Genomic DNA, 18071 nt, shown 5'->3' on the forward strand with positions numbered 1-18071 from the left:
AGTGTAATACGCTTTGGCAGTTCTGTGTCTATGACTACGGTACCTTTCTGGAGAAACTCTACTACTACTACTGCCTTACTACTACGACAATTCAAGTTTATGTTTTAACTCACTGCCTGGATGTCTAAGCTTTATCGGAAAAGTTACTCGAGCAACTGGTCACTTACAGTTTATGTTTTATGCGCTACGTTACAACAAAAGATGCTTGTCCAAATGCTTCAAGCGTTTGTAAAGTGTGAGACGTTTGCCGACAGAAAAGTGCATCTGTTGCTTATGAGAAGACCAGGGTAGACGAACAAAGCAAAGCTAATGCCGCCGTAATGCGCCCTGACTATTGACCGAGCCTGAAAAATGGATAGCAGCCTGCTCACTACGGCAGTTCCAGTTTATGTTTTATGCGTTACGTTACAACAAAAGATGCTTGTCCAAATGCTTCAAACGTTTGTAAAGTGTGAGACGTTTGCCGACAGAAAAGTGCATCTGTTGCTTATGAGAAGACCAGGGTAGACGAACAAAGCAAAGCTAATGCCGCCGTAATGCGCCCTGACTATTGACCGAGCCTGAAAAATGGATAGCAGCCTGCTCACTACGGCAGTTCCAGTTTATGTTTTATGCGTTACGTTACAACAAAAGATGCTTGTCCAAATGCTTCAAACGTTTGTAAAGTGTGAGACGTTTGCCGACAGAAAAGTGCATCTGTTGCTTATGAGAAGACCAGGATAGACGAACAAAGCAAAGCTAATGCCGCCGTAATGCGCCCTGACTATTGACCGAGCCTGAAAAATGGATAGCAGCCTGCTCACTACATACTACTACTGACCGAGCCTGAAAAATGGATAGCAGCCTGCTCACTACGGCAGTTCCAGTTTATGTTTTATGCGTTACGTTACAACAAAAGATGCTTGTCCAAATGCTTCAAACGTTTGTAAAGTGTGAGACGTTTGCCGACAGAAAAGTGCATCTGTTGCTTATGAGAAGACCAGGGTAGACGAACAAAGCAAAGCTAATGCCGCCGTAATGCGCCCTGACTATTGACCGAGCCTGAAAAATGGATAGCAGCCTGCTCACTACGGCAGTTCCAGTTTATGTTTTATGCGTTACGTTACAACAAAAGATGCTTGTCCAAATGCTTCAAACGTTTGTAAAGTGTGAGACGTTTGCCGACAGAAAAGTGCATCTGTTGCTTATGAGAAGACCAGGGTAGACGAAGAAAGCAAAGCTAATGCCGCCGTAATGCGCCCTGACTATTGACCGAGCCTGAAAAATGGATAGCAGCCTGCTCACTACATACGACTATTGACCGAGCCTGAAAAATGGATAGCAGCCTGCTCACTACGGCAGTTCCAGTTTATGTTTTATGCGTTACGTTACAACAAAAGATGCTTGTCCAAATGCTTCAAACGTTTGTAAAGTGTGAGACGTTTGCCGACAGAAAAGTGCATCTGTTGCTTATGAGAAGACCAGGGTAGACGAACAAAGCAAAGCTAATGCCGCCGTAATGCGCCCTGACTATTGACCGAGCCTGAAAAATGGATAGCAGCCTGCTCACTACGGCAGTTCCAGTTTATGTTTTATGCGTTACGTTACAACAAAAGATGCTTGTCCAAATGCTTCAAACGTTTGTAAAGTGTGAGACGTTTGCCGACAGAAAAGTGCATCTGTTGCTTATGAGAAGACCAGGGTAGACGAACAAAGCAAAGCTAATGCCGCCGTAATGCGCCCTGACTATTGACCGAGCCTGAAAAATGGATAGCAGCCTGCTCACTACATACTACTACTGACCGAGCCTGAAAAATGGATAGCAGCCTGCTCACTACGGCAGTTCCAGTTTATGTTTTATGCGTTACGTTACAACAAAAGATGCTTGTCCAAATGCTTCAAACGTTTGTAAAGTGTGAGACGTTTGCCGACAGAAAAGTGCATCTGTTGCTTATGAGAAGACCAGGGTAGACGAACAAAGCAAAGCTAATGCCGCCGTAATGCGCCCTGACTATTGACCGAGCCTGAAAAATGGATAGCAGCCTGCTCACTACGGCAGTTCCAGTTTATGTTTTATGCGTTACGTTACAACAAAAGATGCTTGTCCAAATGCTTCAAACGTTTGTAAAGTGTGAGACGTTTGCCGACAGAAAAGTGCATCTGTTGCTTATGAGAAGACCAGGGTAGACGAAGAAAGCAAAGCTAATGCCGCCGTAATGCGCCCTGACTATTGACCGAGCCTGAAAAATGGATAGCAGCCTGCTCACTACATACGACTATTGACCGAGCCTGAAAAATGGATAGCAGCCTGCTCACTACGGCAGTTCCAGTTTATGTTTTATGCGTTACGTTACAACAAAAGATGCTTGTCCAAATGCTTCAAACGTTTGTAAAGTGTGAGACGTTTGCCGACAGAAAAGTGCATCTGTTGCTTATGAGAAGACCAGGGTAGACGAACAAAGCAAAGCTAATGCCGCCGTAATGCGCCCTGACTATTGACCGAGCCTGAAAAATGGATAGCAGCCTGCTCACTACGGCAGTTCCAGTTTATGTTTTATGCGTTACGTTACAACAAAAGATGCTTGTCCAAATGCTTCAAACGTTTGTAAAGTGTGAGACGTTTGCCGACAGAAAAGTGCATCTGTTGCTTATGAGAAGACCAGGGTAGACGAACAAAGCAAAGCTAATGCCGCCGTAATGCGCCCTGACTATTGACCGAGCCTGAAAAATGGATAGCAGCCTGCTCACTACATACTACTGTTGCTTATGAGAAGACCAGGGTAGACGAACAAAGCAAAGCTAATGCCGCCGTAATGCGCCCTGACTATTGACCGAGCCTGAAAAATGGATAGCAGCCTGCTCACTACATACTGCGCCGTAATGCGCCCTGACTATTGACCGAGCCTGAAAAATGGATAGCAGCCTGCTCACTACATACTACTGTTCAAGAGTGTATCAAACGCCGCCCGTCTGTATTTTCTGTGCCCGAGTTTATAGCAAACGTCTATATCCATACCACCCACCGCGCTTTTTTTCCTCGTTGCATCGATACCTTTCTCCATTGTATGGAACAAGACTGCCACATCTTTGCGGTCGAATTCACATTCAGACTGAAAGTTTAAATTGAAGGTGTCTGAACCTACTTTCATATACGGTACGCGTGCGCAACTTTTGCCTGCCCGCACTCGGATTTCGTCCATGCAGACACACGAACTCTGGCGTGAACGGCGTCTACCTGTGCAACGTAGTATCATCTGTGGTGGATATGACGACTCCTGCACTCTTTTCGCTTGCCACTCTATCAGAAGTAGAAGTCAAAGTTTTCCCGAGGACAGCCATGTTCGCCGTCGGTACACTCTATTCTTACCCTGCAGGTAGGGCATGTCGGGGACGTACGGCACCACTCCACTATGCAGTCTTTGTGGCAAGAGTGGGTATTCAGAGCTGTTGCATGTGGACAGTGGTTCCAAACTTCGTCCCGGAATGCGATTTCGTCGAGGCAGATGGGGCAGATCTCACCGTCAGACACATCTGTGTGGTTGGCGAATGAGTCGGGCGTGGATGAGTTCTGCATTTCTCTTTGAGTCCGTCAATAGCAAGCAATGACATTTTCGCCAGACGTTTTTTTTTTACTCTAATAGGAAAAAGTGTCGGAGCGTTTAGAAATTTAGAGATGACAATATTGTGCCTGATGTGATATCAACCGTTGCAAAATGTACAGATTGGGTGCATTTCTAGGCTTAAGTCACCGCCCTGTATATTAATCTAATTTAAGTCGTCTGATAGCTTCAACAACTTGATCCATTGTTTGTTCGAAGCAGTCCCCATCGATGTCCATCGATTCATCTTCAGGTACGATGTTGTTCTCTGTGATCATATTAAAGCTCATGTTTGGATTAGTCTTTGGTCCGACATTCAATCTTAGTCGACGCCTCTTGGCTGGCGGCTCACAATCCTTATCGTATGGAGGCATTCGCTTTCGTTTTGAAGCTTTAACAACTTTATCCATAGTAATGTGCTATGGTAGTTGTGTCTGTGACTTCAGTACCCTTGTTGAGAAGGTTATGTGTTAATATCCGCACGGGTGTGGATATCACAACTAGAGAAGTTGTGGATAGATCCGTATGAAATATGCTATGTAGTCAGGTGTCGGCAACACGAAGTTCGATTATGGACCTCACCATATACATGTTTTCGCAATGAAGGACCGTCAGTAATGTAAGATTACCATTGCAGCCTTATTTATAAGGCTCAGGATATGCAAATTTATGTAAATATCAGGATTCAAGTTCCTTACATTTTGATTGGTCGAGAAGCTTTGGGTAGAAACTCGTTCTAACCGGATCTATAGAAAACTAGATCTAACCAGTTTTACTATTTTTAGACGGGCCTTTTTTTGACGGCAACCACAACATAACCGTTACGGCTTTATCATCTCTTATCTCTCGGTTTTCATATATATACTCTTTGAAATTACACGATTCTATCAAGCTTATGCAAAACTTATGAGAAGGCCAGAGCTCTCCAAGACCCACAATCGGGGTCCCGCCTAAGATCTCCACGACAGCGTGCAGTAGACCCTTTAGGTGTACTACTGGCGACACTTGATCCAGTGTAATACGCTTTGGCAGTTCTGTGTCTATGACTACGGTACCTTTCTGGAGAATGTTATATGTGAGTAGATATCAGAACCAGATAAGTTGTGAATAGATCCGTATGGAATATGGTTTGCAGGCAAGTGTCGGCAAACGAAGATGCTGAGCTATTGCAAAGGGTCATTTTTTTCTGCGTGTTTAGAGCCCCGGGGACCTATGACGTCTTAGGCGAACGTTTAGCGACCGTTTGAAATGGCGCACACATGTTTTCTAAGTTTCTATCGGAACTTTGGACTTGTAATAGACACGTGTATATCTAGATGGAAATTGAATTGTCATCTATTTTACGCCATTACAACAAAAGGAAAAGAACGCTTATGAGAAGGCCAGGGTGGAAGAAAAAGCAAAGCTAATGCCGAGGAGCCCTGCCCTTTGAACGAGCCTGAATAATGGATACCAACCTTCTCACTACATACTACAGTGTAATGTGCTTTGGTAGTTCTGTTGCTGTGACTTCGGTACCTTTCGAGCAAATGTTATATGTGTGTAGATATCAGAACCAGACAAGTTGTGAATAGATCCGTATGGAATATGGTTTGCAGGCAAGTGTCGGCAAACGAAGATGCAATTGTCCCTATCTCTCTCTATCCATCTCTCTCCCTCTCACTGTCTCTCTCAGCTCAACTTAATTGTCTCATTTGGCTTACCTACTGACTGTAATATCTACAAGGTTAGTTATTTACACCACAAAAACAACAAACATTCTGATTTAATCTTTGCCCGTATTTGAACCACGAGAGGCTTTATTCGTGTCACAAAATTTTATCAGTCACTAGAAATCTTCGTTTGGAGGTCGCTTTTCAGGAACGACTTGTCTTCGATGACGACTTGCAGGGCCACCTCTACCTTGCCAGCAACGGTCTCTATCGTCTGCCACTGCTGTGGGTTGAGGTCGATCCCTTTCTTGCCAGGCAAGACTCTTCTGGGTACTGAGTCTGGACGGGGTCTGAAGAATTCGCTTAGGGCCACGACCGGGTCTCCTCCTCCACAATGGCGTACCGTAGGTGTCCCAAGTCGGCATGGTGGCAAGGGTGAACTGCAGCATGTAGCACTAACCTTGTAGATGACATACCTGGCAAGTCGCGTCTTAGAGCCCATCACTGATCGGGGATCAGGGCCAATCCTCTCTTACAAGCCCCCCACACATCCTCCTGTTCGGGATGTGCCTGATAGAATTGCCGCACGGACAGCACGGCCTTCCCGTTGAAGCGACCGACGGTGACGAAGACGTTTTGCCCAATGGGAAACCTGATTTTCAACACGCCATTCCCGTCGTCTATCTGGAGTTTCGGCTTCGATCCGTCGCTCATGCCATCCATCTGTGTACCCTTCTTGCTTTGTGTTAAGGGGACAGCGGGATTGCCTGATGGGGGATTGGAATCGGTGCGGAGACAAGCACAAACGCGGTCCATGATCATAATATTGGGTACTTTTAAAATTTAAAAAATGAGAATATTGTGCCTGATGTGATCAATATCAATCGTTGCAAAATGCACAGATTGGGTGCATTTCTAGCCTTAAGTCACCGCCCTGTATATTAATCTAATTTAAGTCGTCTGATAGCTTCAACAACTTGGTCCATTGTTTGTTCGAAGCAGTCCCCATCGATGTCCATCGATTCATCTTCAGGTAGGTTGTTGTTCTCTGTGATCATATCAAAGCTCATGTTTGGATTAGTTTTTGGTCCGACATTCAAACTTAGTCGACGCCTCTTGGCTGGCGGCTCACAATCCTTATCGTATGGAGGCTTTCGTTTTGAAGCTTTAACAACTTTATCCATAGTAATGTGCTATGGTAGTTGTGTCTGTGACTTCAGTACCCTTGTTGAGACGGTTATGTGTTAATATCCGCACGCGTGTGGATATCACAACTAGAGAAGTTGTGGATAGGTCCGTATGAAATATGCTATGTAGTCAGGTGTCGGCAACACGAAGTTCGATTATGGACCTCACCATATACATGTATTCGCAATGAAGGACCGTCAGTAATGTAAGATTACCATTGCAGCCTTATTTATAAGGCTCAGGATATGCAAATTTATGTAAATATCAGGATTCAAGTTCCTTACATTTTGATTGGTCGAGAAGCTTTGGGTAGAAACTCGTTCTAACCGGATCTATAGAAAACTAGATCTAACCAGTTTTACTATTTTTAGACGGGCCTTTTTTTGACGGCAACCACAACATAACCGTTACGGCTTTATCATCTCTTATCTCTCGGTTTTCATATATATACTCTTTGAAATTACACGATTCCATCAAGCTTATGCAAAACTTATGAGAAGGCCAGAGCTCTCCAAGACCCACAATCGGGGTCCCGTCTAAGATCTCCACGACAGCGTGCAGTAGACCCTTTAGGTGTACTACTGGCGACACTTGATCCAGTGTAATACGCTTTGGCAGTTCTGTGTCTATGACTACGGTACCTTTCTGGAGAAACTCTACTACTACTACTGCCTTACTACTACGACAATTCAAGTTTATGTTTTAACTCACTGCCTGGATGTCTAAGCTTTATCGGAAAAGTTACTCGAGCAACTGGTCACTTACAGTTTATATTTTATGCGCTACGTTACAACAAAAGATGCTTGTCCAAATGCTTCAAGCGTTTGTAAAGTGTGAGACGTTTGCCGACAGAAAAGTGCATCTGTTGCTTATGAGAAGACCAGGGTAGACGAACAAAGCAAAGCTAATGCCGCCGTAATGCGCCCTAGCCCTGACTATTGACCGAGCCTGAAAAATGGATAGCAGCCTGCTCACTACATACTACTACTGTACTACTACGACAATTCAAGTTTATGTTTTAACTCACTGCCTGGATGTCTAAGCTTTATCGGAAAAGTTTCTCGAGCAACTGGGCAGTTCCAGCTTATGTTTTATGCGCTACGTTACAACAAAAGATGCTTGTCCAAATGCTTCAAACGTTTGTAAAGTGTGAGACGTTTGCCGACAGAAAAGTGCATCTGTTGCTTATGAGAAGACCAGGGTAGACGAACAAAGCAAAGCTAATGCCGCCGTAATGCGCCCTAGCCCTGACTATTGACCGAGCCTGAAAAATGGATAGCAGCCTGCTCACTACATACTACTACTGTACTACTACGACAATTCAAGTTTATGTTTTAACTCACTGCCTGGATGTCTAAGCTTTATCGGAAAAGTTTCTCGAGCAACTGGGCAGTTCCAGCTTATGTTTTATGCGCTACGTTACAACAAAAGATGCTTGTCCAAATGCTTCAAACGTTTGTAAAGTGTGAGACGTTTGCCGACAGAAAAGTGCATCTGTTGCTTATGAGAAGACCAGGGTAGACGAACAAAGCAAAGCTAATGCCGCCGTAATGCGCCCTGACTATTGACCGAGCCTGAAAAATGGATAGCAGCCTGCTCACTACATACTACTGTTGCTTATGAGAAGACCAGGGTAGACGAACAAAGCAAAGCTAATGCCGCCGTAATGCGCCCTGACTATTGACCGAGCCTGAAAAATGGATAGCAGCCTGCTCACTACATACTGCGCCGTAATGCGCCCTGACTATTGACCGAGCCTGAAAAATGGATAGCAGCCTGCTCACTACATACTACTGTAGCGAATCAAGACAACAACAGAAAAGACACTGCAGGGACATAGTGACAATGTTTCATTGGACTTTATTCAGTCAAGAGTGTATCAAACGCCGCCCGTCTGTATTTTCTGTGCCCGAGTTTATAGCAAACGTCTATATCCATACCACCCACCGCGCTTTTTTTCCTCGTTGCATCGATACCTTTCTCCATTGTATGGAACAAGACTGCCACATCTTTGCGGTCGAATTCACATTCAGACTGAAAGTTTAAATTGAAGGTGTCTGAACCTACTTTCATATACGGTACGCGTGCGCAACTTTTGCCTGCCCGCACTCGGATTTCGTCCATGCAGACACACGAACTCTGGCGTGAACGGCGTCTACCTGTGCAACGTAGTATCATCTGTGGTGGATATGACGACTCCTGCACTCTTTTCGCTTGCCACTCTATCAGAAGTAGAAGTCAAAGTTTTCCCGAGGACAGCCATGTTCGCCGTCGGTACACTCTATTCTTACCCTGCAGGTAGGGCATGTCGGGGACGTACGGCACCACTCCACTATGCAGTCTTTGTGGCAAGAGTGGGTATTCAGAGCTGTTGCATGTGGACAGTGGTTCCAAACTTCGTCCCGGAATGCGATTTCGTCGAGGCAGATGGGGCAGATCTCACCGTCAGACACATCTGTGTGGTTGGCGAATGAGTCGGGCGTGGATGAGTTCTGCATTTCTCTTTGAGTCCGTCAATAGCAAGCAATGACATTTTCGCCAGACGTTTTTTTTTTACTCTAATAGGAAAAAGTGTCGGAGCGTTTAGAAATTTAGAAATGACAATATTGTGCCTGATGTGATATCAACCGTTGCAAAATGTACAGATTGGGTGCATTTCTAGGCTTAAGTCACCGCCCTGTATATTAATCTAATTTAAGTCGTCTGATAGCTTCAACAACTTGATCCATTGTTTGTTCGAAGCAGTCCCCATCGATGTCCATCGATTCATCTTCAGGTACGATGTTGTTCTCTGTGATCATATCAAAGCTCATGTTTGGATTAGTCTTTGGTCCGACATTCAATCTTAGTCGACGCCTCTTGGCTGGCGGCTCACAATCCTTATCGTATGGAGGCATTCGCTTTCGTTTTGAAGCTTTAACAACTTTATCCATAGTAATGTGCTATGGTAGTTGTGTCTGTGACTTCAGTACCCTTGTTGAGAAGGTTATGTGTTAATATCCGCACGGGTGTGGATATCACAACTAGAGAAGTTGTGGATAGATCCGTATGAAATATGCTATGTAGTCAGGTGTCGGCAACACGAAGTTCGATTATGGACCTCACCATATACATGTTTTCGCAATGAAGGACCGTCAGTAATGTAAGATTACCATTGCAGCCTTATTTATAAGGCTCAGGATATGCAAATTTATGTAAATATCAGGATTCAAGTTCCTTACATTTTGATTGGTCGAGAAGCTTTGGGTAGAAACTCGTTCTAACCGGATCTATAGAAAACTAGATCTAACCAGTTTTACTATTTTTAGACGGGCCTTTTTTTGACGGCAACCACAACATAACCGTTACGGCTTTATCATCTCTTATCTCTCGGTTTTCATATATATACTCTTTGAAATTACACGATTCTATCAAGCTTATGCAAAACTTATGAGAAGGCCAGAGCTCTCCAAGACCCACAATCGGGGTCCCGCCTAAGATCTCCACGACAGCGTGCAGTAGACCCTTTAGGTGTACTACTGGCGACACTTGATCCAGTGTAATACGCTTTGGCAGTTCTGTGTCTATGACTACGGTACCTTTCTGGAGAATGTTATATGTGAGTAGATATCAGAACCAGATAAGTTGTGAATAGATCCGTATGGAATATGGTTTGCAGGCAAGTGTCGGCAAACGAAGATGCTGAGCTATTGCAAAGGGTCATTTTTTTCTGCGTGTTTAGAGCCCCGGGGACCTATGACGTCTTAGGCGAACGTTTAGCGACCGTTTGAAATGGCGCACACATGTTTTCTAAGTTTCTATCGGAACTTTGGACTTGTAATAGACACGTGTATATCTAGATGGAAATTGAATTGTCATCTATTTTACGCCATTACAACAAAAGGAAAAGAACGCTTATGAGAAGGCCAGGGTGGAAGAAAAAGCAAAGCTAATGCCGAGGAGCCCTGCCCTTTGAACGAGCCTGAATAATGGATACCAACCTTCTCACTACATACTACAGTGTAATGTGCTTTGGTAGTTCTGTTGCTGTGACTTCGGTACCTTTCGAGCAAATGTTATATGTGTGTAGATATCAGAACCAGACAAGTTGTGAATAGATCCGTATGGAATATGGTTTGCAGGCAAGTGTCGGCAAACGAAGATGCAATTGTCCCTATCTCTCTCTATCCATCTCTCTCCCTCTCACTGTCTCTCTCAGCTCAACTTAATTGTCTCATTTGGCTTACCTACTGACTGTAATATCTACAAGGTTAGTTATTTACACCACAAAAACAACAAACATTCTGATTTAATCTTTGCCCGTATTTGAACCACGAGAGGCTTTATTCGTGTCACAAAATTTTATCAGTCACTAGAAATCTTCGTTTGGAGGTCGCTTTTCAGGAACGACTTGTCTTCGATGACGACTTGCAGGGCCACCTCTACCTTGCCAGCAACGGTCTCTATCGTCTGCCACTGCTGTGGGTTGAGGTCGATCCCTTTCTTGCCAGGCAAGACTCTTCTGGGTACTGAGTCTGGACGGGGTCTGAAGAATTCGCTTAGGGCCACGACCGGGTCTCCTCCTCCACAATGGCGTACCGTAGGTGTCCCAAGTCGGCATGGTGGCAAGGGTGAACTGCAGCATGTAGCACTAACCTTGTAGATGACATACCTGGCAAGTCGCGTCTTAGAGCCCATCACTGATCGGGGATCAGGGCCAATCCTCTCTTACAAGCCCCCCACACATCCTCCTGTTCGGGATGTGCCTGATAGAATTGCCGCACGGACAGCACGGCCTTCCCGTTGAAGCGACCGACGGTGACGAAGACGTTTTGCCCAATGGGAAACCTGATTTTCAACACGCCATTCCCGTCGTCTATCTGGAGTTTCGGCTTCGATCCGTCGCTCATGCCATCCATCTGTGTACCCTTCTTGCTTTGTGTTAAGGGGACAGCGGGATTGCCTGATGGGGGATTGGAATCGGTGCGGAGACAAGCACAAACGCGGTCCATGATCATAATATTGGGTACTTTTAAAATTTAAAAAATGAGAATATTGTGCCTGATGTGATCAATATCAATCGTTGCAAAATGCACAGATTGGGTGCATTTCTAGCCTTAAGTCACCGCCCTGTATATTAATCTAATTTAAGTCGTCTGATAGCTTCAACAACTTGGTCCATTGTTTGTTCGAAGCAGTCCCCATCGATGTCCATCGATTCATCTTCAGGTAGGTTGTTGTTCTCTGTGATCATATCAAAGCTCATGTTTGGATTAGTTTTTGGTCCGACATTCAAACTTAGTCGACGCCTCTTGGCTGGCGGCTCACAATCCTTATCGTATGGAGGCTTTCGTTTTGAAGCTTTAACAACTTTATCCATAGTAATGTGCTATGGTAGTTGTGTCTGTGACTTCAGTACCCTTGTTGAGACGGTTATGTGTTAATATCCGCACGCGTGTGGATATCACAACTAGAGAAGTTGTGGATAGACCCGTATGAAATATGCTATGTAGTCAGGTGTCGGCAACACGAAGTTCGATTATGGACCTCACCATATACATGTATTCGCAATGAAGGACCGTCAGTAATGTAAGATTACCATTGCAGCCTTATTTATAAGGCTCAGGATATGCAAATTTATGTAAATATCAGGATTCAAGTTCCTTACATTTTGATTGGTCGAGAAGCTTTGGGTAGAAACTCGTTCTAACCGGATCTATAGAAAACTAGATCTAACCAGTTTTACTATTTTTAGACGGGCCTTTTTTTGACGGCAACCACAACATAACCGTTACGGCTTTATCATCTCTTATCTCTCGGTTTTCATATATATACTCTTTGAAATTACACGATTCCATCAAGCTTATGCAAAACTTATGAGAAGGCCAGAGCTCTCCAAGACCCACAATCGGGGTCCCGTCTAAGATCTCCACGACAGCGTGCAGTAGACCCTTTAGGTGTACTACTGGCGACACTTGATCCAGTGTAATACGCTTTGGCAGTTCTGTGTCTATGACTACGGTACCTTTCTGGAGAAACTCTACTACTACTACTGCCTTACTACTACGACAATTCAAGTTTATGTTTTAACTCACTGCCTGGATGTCTAAGCTTTATCGGAAAAGTTACTCGAGCAACTGGTCACTTACAGTTTATGTTTTATGCGCTACGTTACAACAAAAGATGCTTGTCCAAATGCTTCAAGCGTTTGTAAAGTGTGAGACGTTTGCCGACAGAAAAGTGCATCTGTTGCTTATGAGAAGACCAGGGTAGACGAACAAAGCAAAGCTAATGCCGCCGTAATGCGCCCTAGCCCTGACTATTGACCGAGCCTGAAAAATGGATAGCAGCCTGCTCACTACATACTACTACTGTACTACTACGACAATTCAAGTTTATGTTTTAACTCACTGCCTGGATGTCTAAGCTTTATCGGAAAAGTTTCTCGAGCAACTGGGCAGTTCCAGCTTATGTTTTATGCGCTACGTTACAACAAAAGATGCTTGTCCAAATGCTTCAAACGTTTGTAAAGTGTGAGACGTTTGCCGACAGAAAAGTGCATCTGTTGCTTATGAGAAGACCAGGGTAGACGAACAAAGCAAAGCTAATGCCGCCGTAATGCGCCCTAGCCCTGACTATTGACCGAGCCTGAAAAATGGATAGCAGCCTGCTCACTACATACTACTACTGTACTACTACGACAATTCAAGTTTATGTTTTAACTCACTGCCTGGATGTCTAAGCTTTATCGGAAAAGTTTCTCGAGCAACTGGGCAGTTCCAGCTTATGTTTTATGCGCTACGTTACAACAAAAGATGCTTGTCCAAATGCTTCAAACGTTTGTAAAGTGTGAGACGTTTGCCGACAGAAAAGTGCATCTGTTGCTTATGAGAAGACCAGGGTAGACGAACAAAGCAAAGCTAATGCCGCCGTAATGCGCCCTGACTATTGACCGAGCCTGAAAAATGGATAGCAGCCTGCTCACTACATACTACTGTTGCTTATGAGAAGACCAGGGTAGACGAACAAAGCAAAGCTAATGCCGCCGTAATGCGCCCTGACTATTGACCGAGCCTGAAAAATGGATAGCAGCCTGCTCACTACATACTGCGCCGTAATGCGCCCTGACTATTGACCGAGCCTGAAAAATGGATAGCAGCCTGCTCACTACATACTACTACTGTACTACTACGACAATTCAAGTTTATGTTTTAACTCACTGCCTGGATGTCTAAGCTTTATCGGAAAAGTTTCTCGAGCAACTGGGCAGTTCCAGCTTATGTTTTATGCGCTACGTTACAACAAAAGATGCTTGTCCAAATGCTTCAAACGTTTGTAAAGTGTGAGACGTTTGCCGACAGAAAAGTGCATCTGTTGCTTATGAGAAGACCAGGGTAGACGAACAAAGCAAAGCTAATGCCGCCGTAATGCGCCCTGACTATTGACCGAGCCTGAAAAATGGATAGCAGCCTGCTCACTACATACTACTGTTGCTTATGAGAAGACCAGGGTAGACGAACAAAGCAAAGCTAATGCCGCCGTAATGCGCCCTGACTATTGACCGAGCCTGAAAAATGGATAGCAGCCTGCTCACTACATACTGCGCCGTAATGCGCCCTGACTATTGACCGAGCCTGAAAAATGGATAGCAGCCTGCTCACTACATACTACTGTAGCGAATCAAGACAACAACAGAAAAGACACTGCAGGGACATAGTGACAATGTTTCATTGGACTTTATTCAGTCAAGAGTGTATCAAACGCCGCCCGTCTGTATTTTCTGTGCCCGAGTTTATAGCAAACGTCTATATCCATACCACCCACCGCGCTTTTTTTCCTCGTTGCATCGATACCTTTCTCCATTGTATGGAACAAGACTGCCACATCTTTGCGGTCGAATTCACATTCAGACTGAAAGTTTGAATTGAAGGTGTCTGAACCTACTTTCATATACGGTACGCGTGCGCAACTTTTGCCTGCCCGCACTCGGATTTCGTCCATGCAGACACACGAACTCTGGCGTGAACGGCGTCTACCTGTGCAACGTAGTATCATCTGTGGTGGATATGACGACTCCTGCACTCTTTTCGCTTGCCACTCTATCAGAAGTAGAAGTCAAAGTTTTCCCGAGGACAGCCATGTTCGCCGTCGGTACACTCTATTCTTACCCTGCAGGTAGGGCATGTCGGGGACGTACGGCACCACTCCACTATGCAGTCTTTGTGGCAAGAGTGGGTATTCAGAGCTGTTGCATGTGGACAGTGGTTCCAAACTTCGTCCCGGAATGCGATTTCGTCGAGGCAGATGGGGCAGATCTCACCGTCAGACACATCTGTGTGGTTGGCGAATGAGTCGGGCGTGGATGAGTTCTGCATTTCTCTTTGAGTCCGTCAATAGCAAGCAATGACATTTTCGCCAGACGTTTTTTTTTTACTCTAATAGGAAAAAGTGTCGGAGCGTTTAGAAATTTAGAAATGACAATATTGTGCCTGATGTGATATCAACCGTTGCAAAATGTACAGATTGGGTGCATTTCTAGGCTTAAGTCACCGCCCTGTATATTAATCTAATTTAAGTCGTCTGATAGCTTCAACAACTTGATCCATTGTTTGTTCGAAGCAGTCCCCATCGATGTCCATCGATTCATCTTCAGGTACGATGTTGTTCTCTGTGATCATATCAAAGCTCATGTTTGGATTAGTCTTTGGTCCGACATTCAATCTTAGTCGACGCCTCTTGGCTGGCGGCTCACAATCCTTATCGTATGGAGGCATTCGCTTTCGTTTTGAAGCTTTAACAACTTTATCCATAGTAATGTGCTATGGTAGTTGTGTCTGTGACTTCAGTACCCTTGTTGAGAAGGTTATGTGTTAATATCCGCACGGGTGTGGATATCACAACTAGAGAAGTTGTGGATAGATCCGTATGAAATATGCTATGTAGTCAGGTGTCGGCAACACGAAGTTCGATTATGGACCTCACCATATACATGTTTTCGCAATGAAGGACCGTCAGTAATGTAAGATTACCATTGCAGCCTTATTTATAAGGCTCAGGATATGCAAATTTATGTAAATATCAGGATTCAAGTTCCTTACATTTTGATTGGTCGAGAAGCTTTGGGTAGAAACTCGTTCTAACCGGATCTATAGAAAACTAGATCTAACCAGTTTTACTATTTTTAGACGGGCCTTTTTTTGACGGCAACCACAACATAACCGTTACGGCTTTATCATCTCTTATCTCTCGGTTTTCATATATATACTCTTTGAAATTACACGATTCTATCAAGCTTATGCAAAACTTATGAGAAGGCCAGAGCTCTCCAAGACCCACAATCGGGGTCCCGCCTAAGATCTCCACGACAGCGTGCAGTAGACCCTTTAGGTGTACTACTGGCGACACTTGATCCAGTGTAATACGCTTTGGCAGTTCTGTGTCTATGACTACGGTACCTTTCTGGAGAATGTTATATGTGAGTAGATATCAGAACCAGATAAGTTGTGAATAGATCCGTATGGAATATGGTTTGCAGGCAAGTGTCGGCAAACGAAGATGCTGAGCTATTGCAAAGGGTCATTTTTTTCTGCGTGTTTAGAGCCCCGGGGACCTATGACGTCTTAGGCGAACGTTTAGCGACCGTTTGAAATGGCGCACACATGTTTTCTAAGTTTCTATCGGAACTTTGGACTTGTAATAGACACGTGTATATCTAGATGGAAATTGAATTGTCATCTATTTTACGCACGTTACAACAAAAGGAAAAGAACGCTTATGAGAAGGCCAGGGTGGAAGAAAAAGCAAAGCTAATGCCGAGGAGCCCTGCCCTTTGAACGAGCCTGAATAATGGATACCAACCTTCTCACTACATACTACAGTGTAATGTGCTTTGGTAGTTCTGTTGCTGTGACTTCGGTACCTTTCGAGCAAATGTTATATGTGTGTAGATATCAGAACCAGACAAGTTGTGAATAGATCCGTATGGAATATGGTTTGCAGGCAAGTGTCGGCAAACGAAGATGCAATTGTCCCTATCTCTCTCTATCCATCTCTCTCCCTCTCACTGTCTCTCTCAGCTCAACTTAATTGTCTCATTTGGCTTACCTACTGACTGTAATATCTACAAGGTTAGTTATTTACACCACAAAAACAACAAACATTCTGATTTAATCTTTGCCCGTATTTGAACCACGAGAGGCTTTATTCGTGTCACAAAATTTTATCAGTCACTAGAAATCTTCGTTTGGAGGTCGCTTTTCAGGAACGACTTGTCTTCGATGACGACTTGCAGGGCCACCTCTACCTTGCCAGCAACGGTCTCTATCGTCTGCCACTGCTGTGGGTTGAGGTCGATCCCTTTCTTGCCAGGCAAGACTCTTCTGGGTACTGAGTCTGGACGGGGTCTGAAGAATTCGCTTAGGGCCACGACCGGGTCTCCTCCTCCACAATGGCGTACCGTAGGTGTCCCAAGTCGGCATGGTGGCAAGGGTGCACTGCAGCATGTAGCACTAACCTTGTAGATGACATACCTGGCAAGTCGCGTCTTAGAGCCCATCACTGATCGGGGATCAGGGCCAATCCTCTCTTACAAGCCCCCCACACATCCTCCTGTTCGGGATGTGCCTGATAGAATTGCCGCACGGACAGCACGGCCTTCCCGTTGAAGCGACCGACGGTGACGAAGACGTTTTGCCCAATGGGAAACCTGATTTTCAACACGCCATTCCCGTCGTCTATCTGGAGTTTCGGCTTCGATCCGTCGCTCATGCCATCCATCTGTGTACCCTTCTTGCTTTGTGTTAAGGGGACAGCGGGATTGCCTGATGGGGGATTGGAATCGGTGCGGAGACAAGCACAAACGCGGTCCATGATCATAATATTGGGTACTTTTAAAATTTAAAAAATGAGAATATTGTGCCTGATGTGATCAATATCAATCGTTGCAAAATGCACAGATTGGGTGCATTTCTAGCCTTAAGTCACCGCCCTGTATATTAATCTAATTTAAGTCGTCTGATAGCTTCAACAACTTGGTCCATTGTTTGTTCGAAGCAGTCCCCATCGATGTCCATCGATTCATCTTCAGGTAGGTTGTTGTTCTCTGTGATCATATCAAAGCTCATGTTTGGATTAGTTTTTGGTCCGACATTCAAACTTAGTCGACGCCTCTTGGCTGGCGGCTCACAATCCTTATCGTATGGAGGCTTTCGTTTTGAAGCTTTAACAACTTTATCCATAGTAATGTGCTATGGTAGTTGTGTCTGTGACTTCAGTACCCTTGTTGAGACGGTTATGTGTTAATATCCGCACGCGTGTGGATATCACAACTAGAGAAGTTGTGGATAGGTCCGTATGAAATATGCTATGTAGTCAGGTGTCGGCAACACGAAGTTCGATTATGGACCTCACCATATACATGTATTCGCAATGAAGGACCGTCAGTAATGTAAGATTACCATTGCAGCCTTATTTATAAGGCTCAGGATATGCAAATTTATGTAAATATCAGGATTCAAGTTCCTTACATTTTGATTGGTCGAGAAGCTTTGGGTAGAAACTCGTTCTAACCGGATCTATAGAAAACTAGATCTAACCAGTTTTACTATTTTTAGACGGGCCTTTTTTTGACGGCAACCACAACATAACCGTTACGGCTTTATCATTTCTTATCTCT

The 18071-nt window shown here is 44.5% G+C and overlaps 3 protein-coding genes across 3 annotated transcripts; all 3 read right to left on the bottom strand.

Annotated features, from left to right (window-relative positions):
• Positions 1-5399: 5399 nt before the first annotated feature.
• On the bottom strand, positions 5400-5953 carry LOC136432061 (activated RNA polymerase II transcriptional coactivator p15-like). The gene is made up of 2 exons (XM_066423079.1): positions 5767-5953; positions 5400-5569 (listed from the first exon to the last, which is right to left on the bottom strand). The coding sequence occupies exons 1-2, from the start codon at positions 5951-5953 to the stop codon at positions 5400-5402; spliced, it is 357 nt and encodes a 118-aa protein (XP_066279176.1).
• Positions 5954-10762: 4809 nt separating this feature from the next.
• LOC136432062 (activated RNA polymerase II transcriptional coactivator p15-like) lies at positions 10763-11316 on the bottom strand. The gene is made up of 2 exons (XM_066423080.1): positions 11130-11316; positions 10763-10932 (listed from the first exon to the last, which is right to left on the bottom strand). Exons 1-2 carry the CDS (start codon positions 11314-11316, stop codon positions 10763-10765), a joined length of 357 nt encoding a protein of 118 aa, XP_066279177.1.
• Positions 11317-16619: 5303 nt separating this feature from the next.
• On the bottom strand, positions 16620-17173 carry LOC136432063 (activated RNA polymerase II transcriptional coactivator p15-like). Its single transcript, XM_066423081.1, has 2 exons — positions 16987-17173; positions 16620-16789 (listed from the first exon to the last, which is right to left on the bottom strand). The coding sequence occupies exons 1-2, from the start codon at positions 17171-17173 to the stop codon at positions 16620-16622; spliced, it is 357 nt and encodes a 118-aa protein (XP_066279178.1).
• Between the last annotated feature and the right edge of the window lie 898 nt (positions 17174-18071).

Source organism: Branchiostoma lanceolatum, chromosome 4 (assembly GCF_035083965.1).
Source record: "Branchiostoma lanceolatum isolate klBraLanc5 chromosome 4, klBraLanc5.hap2, whole genome shotgun sequence".
NCBI classification, from domain to species: Eukaryota; Metazoa; Chordata; class Leptocardii; order Amphioxiformes; family Branchiostomatidae; genus Branchiostoma; species Branchiostoma lanceolatum.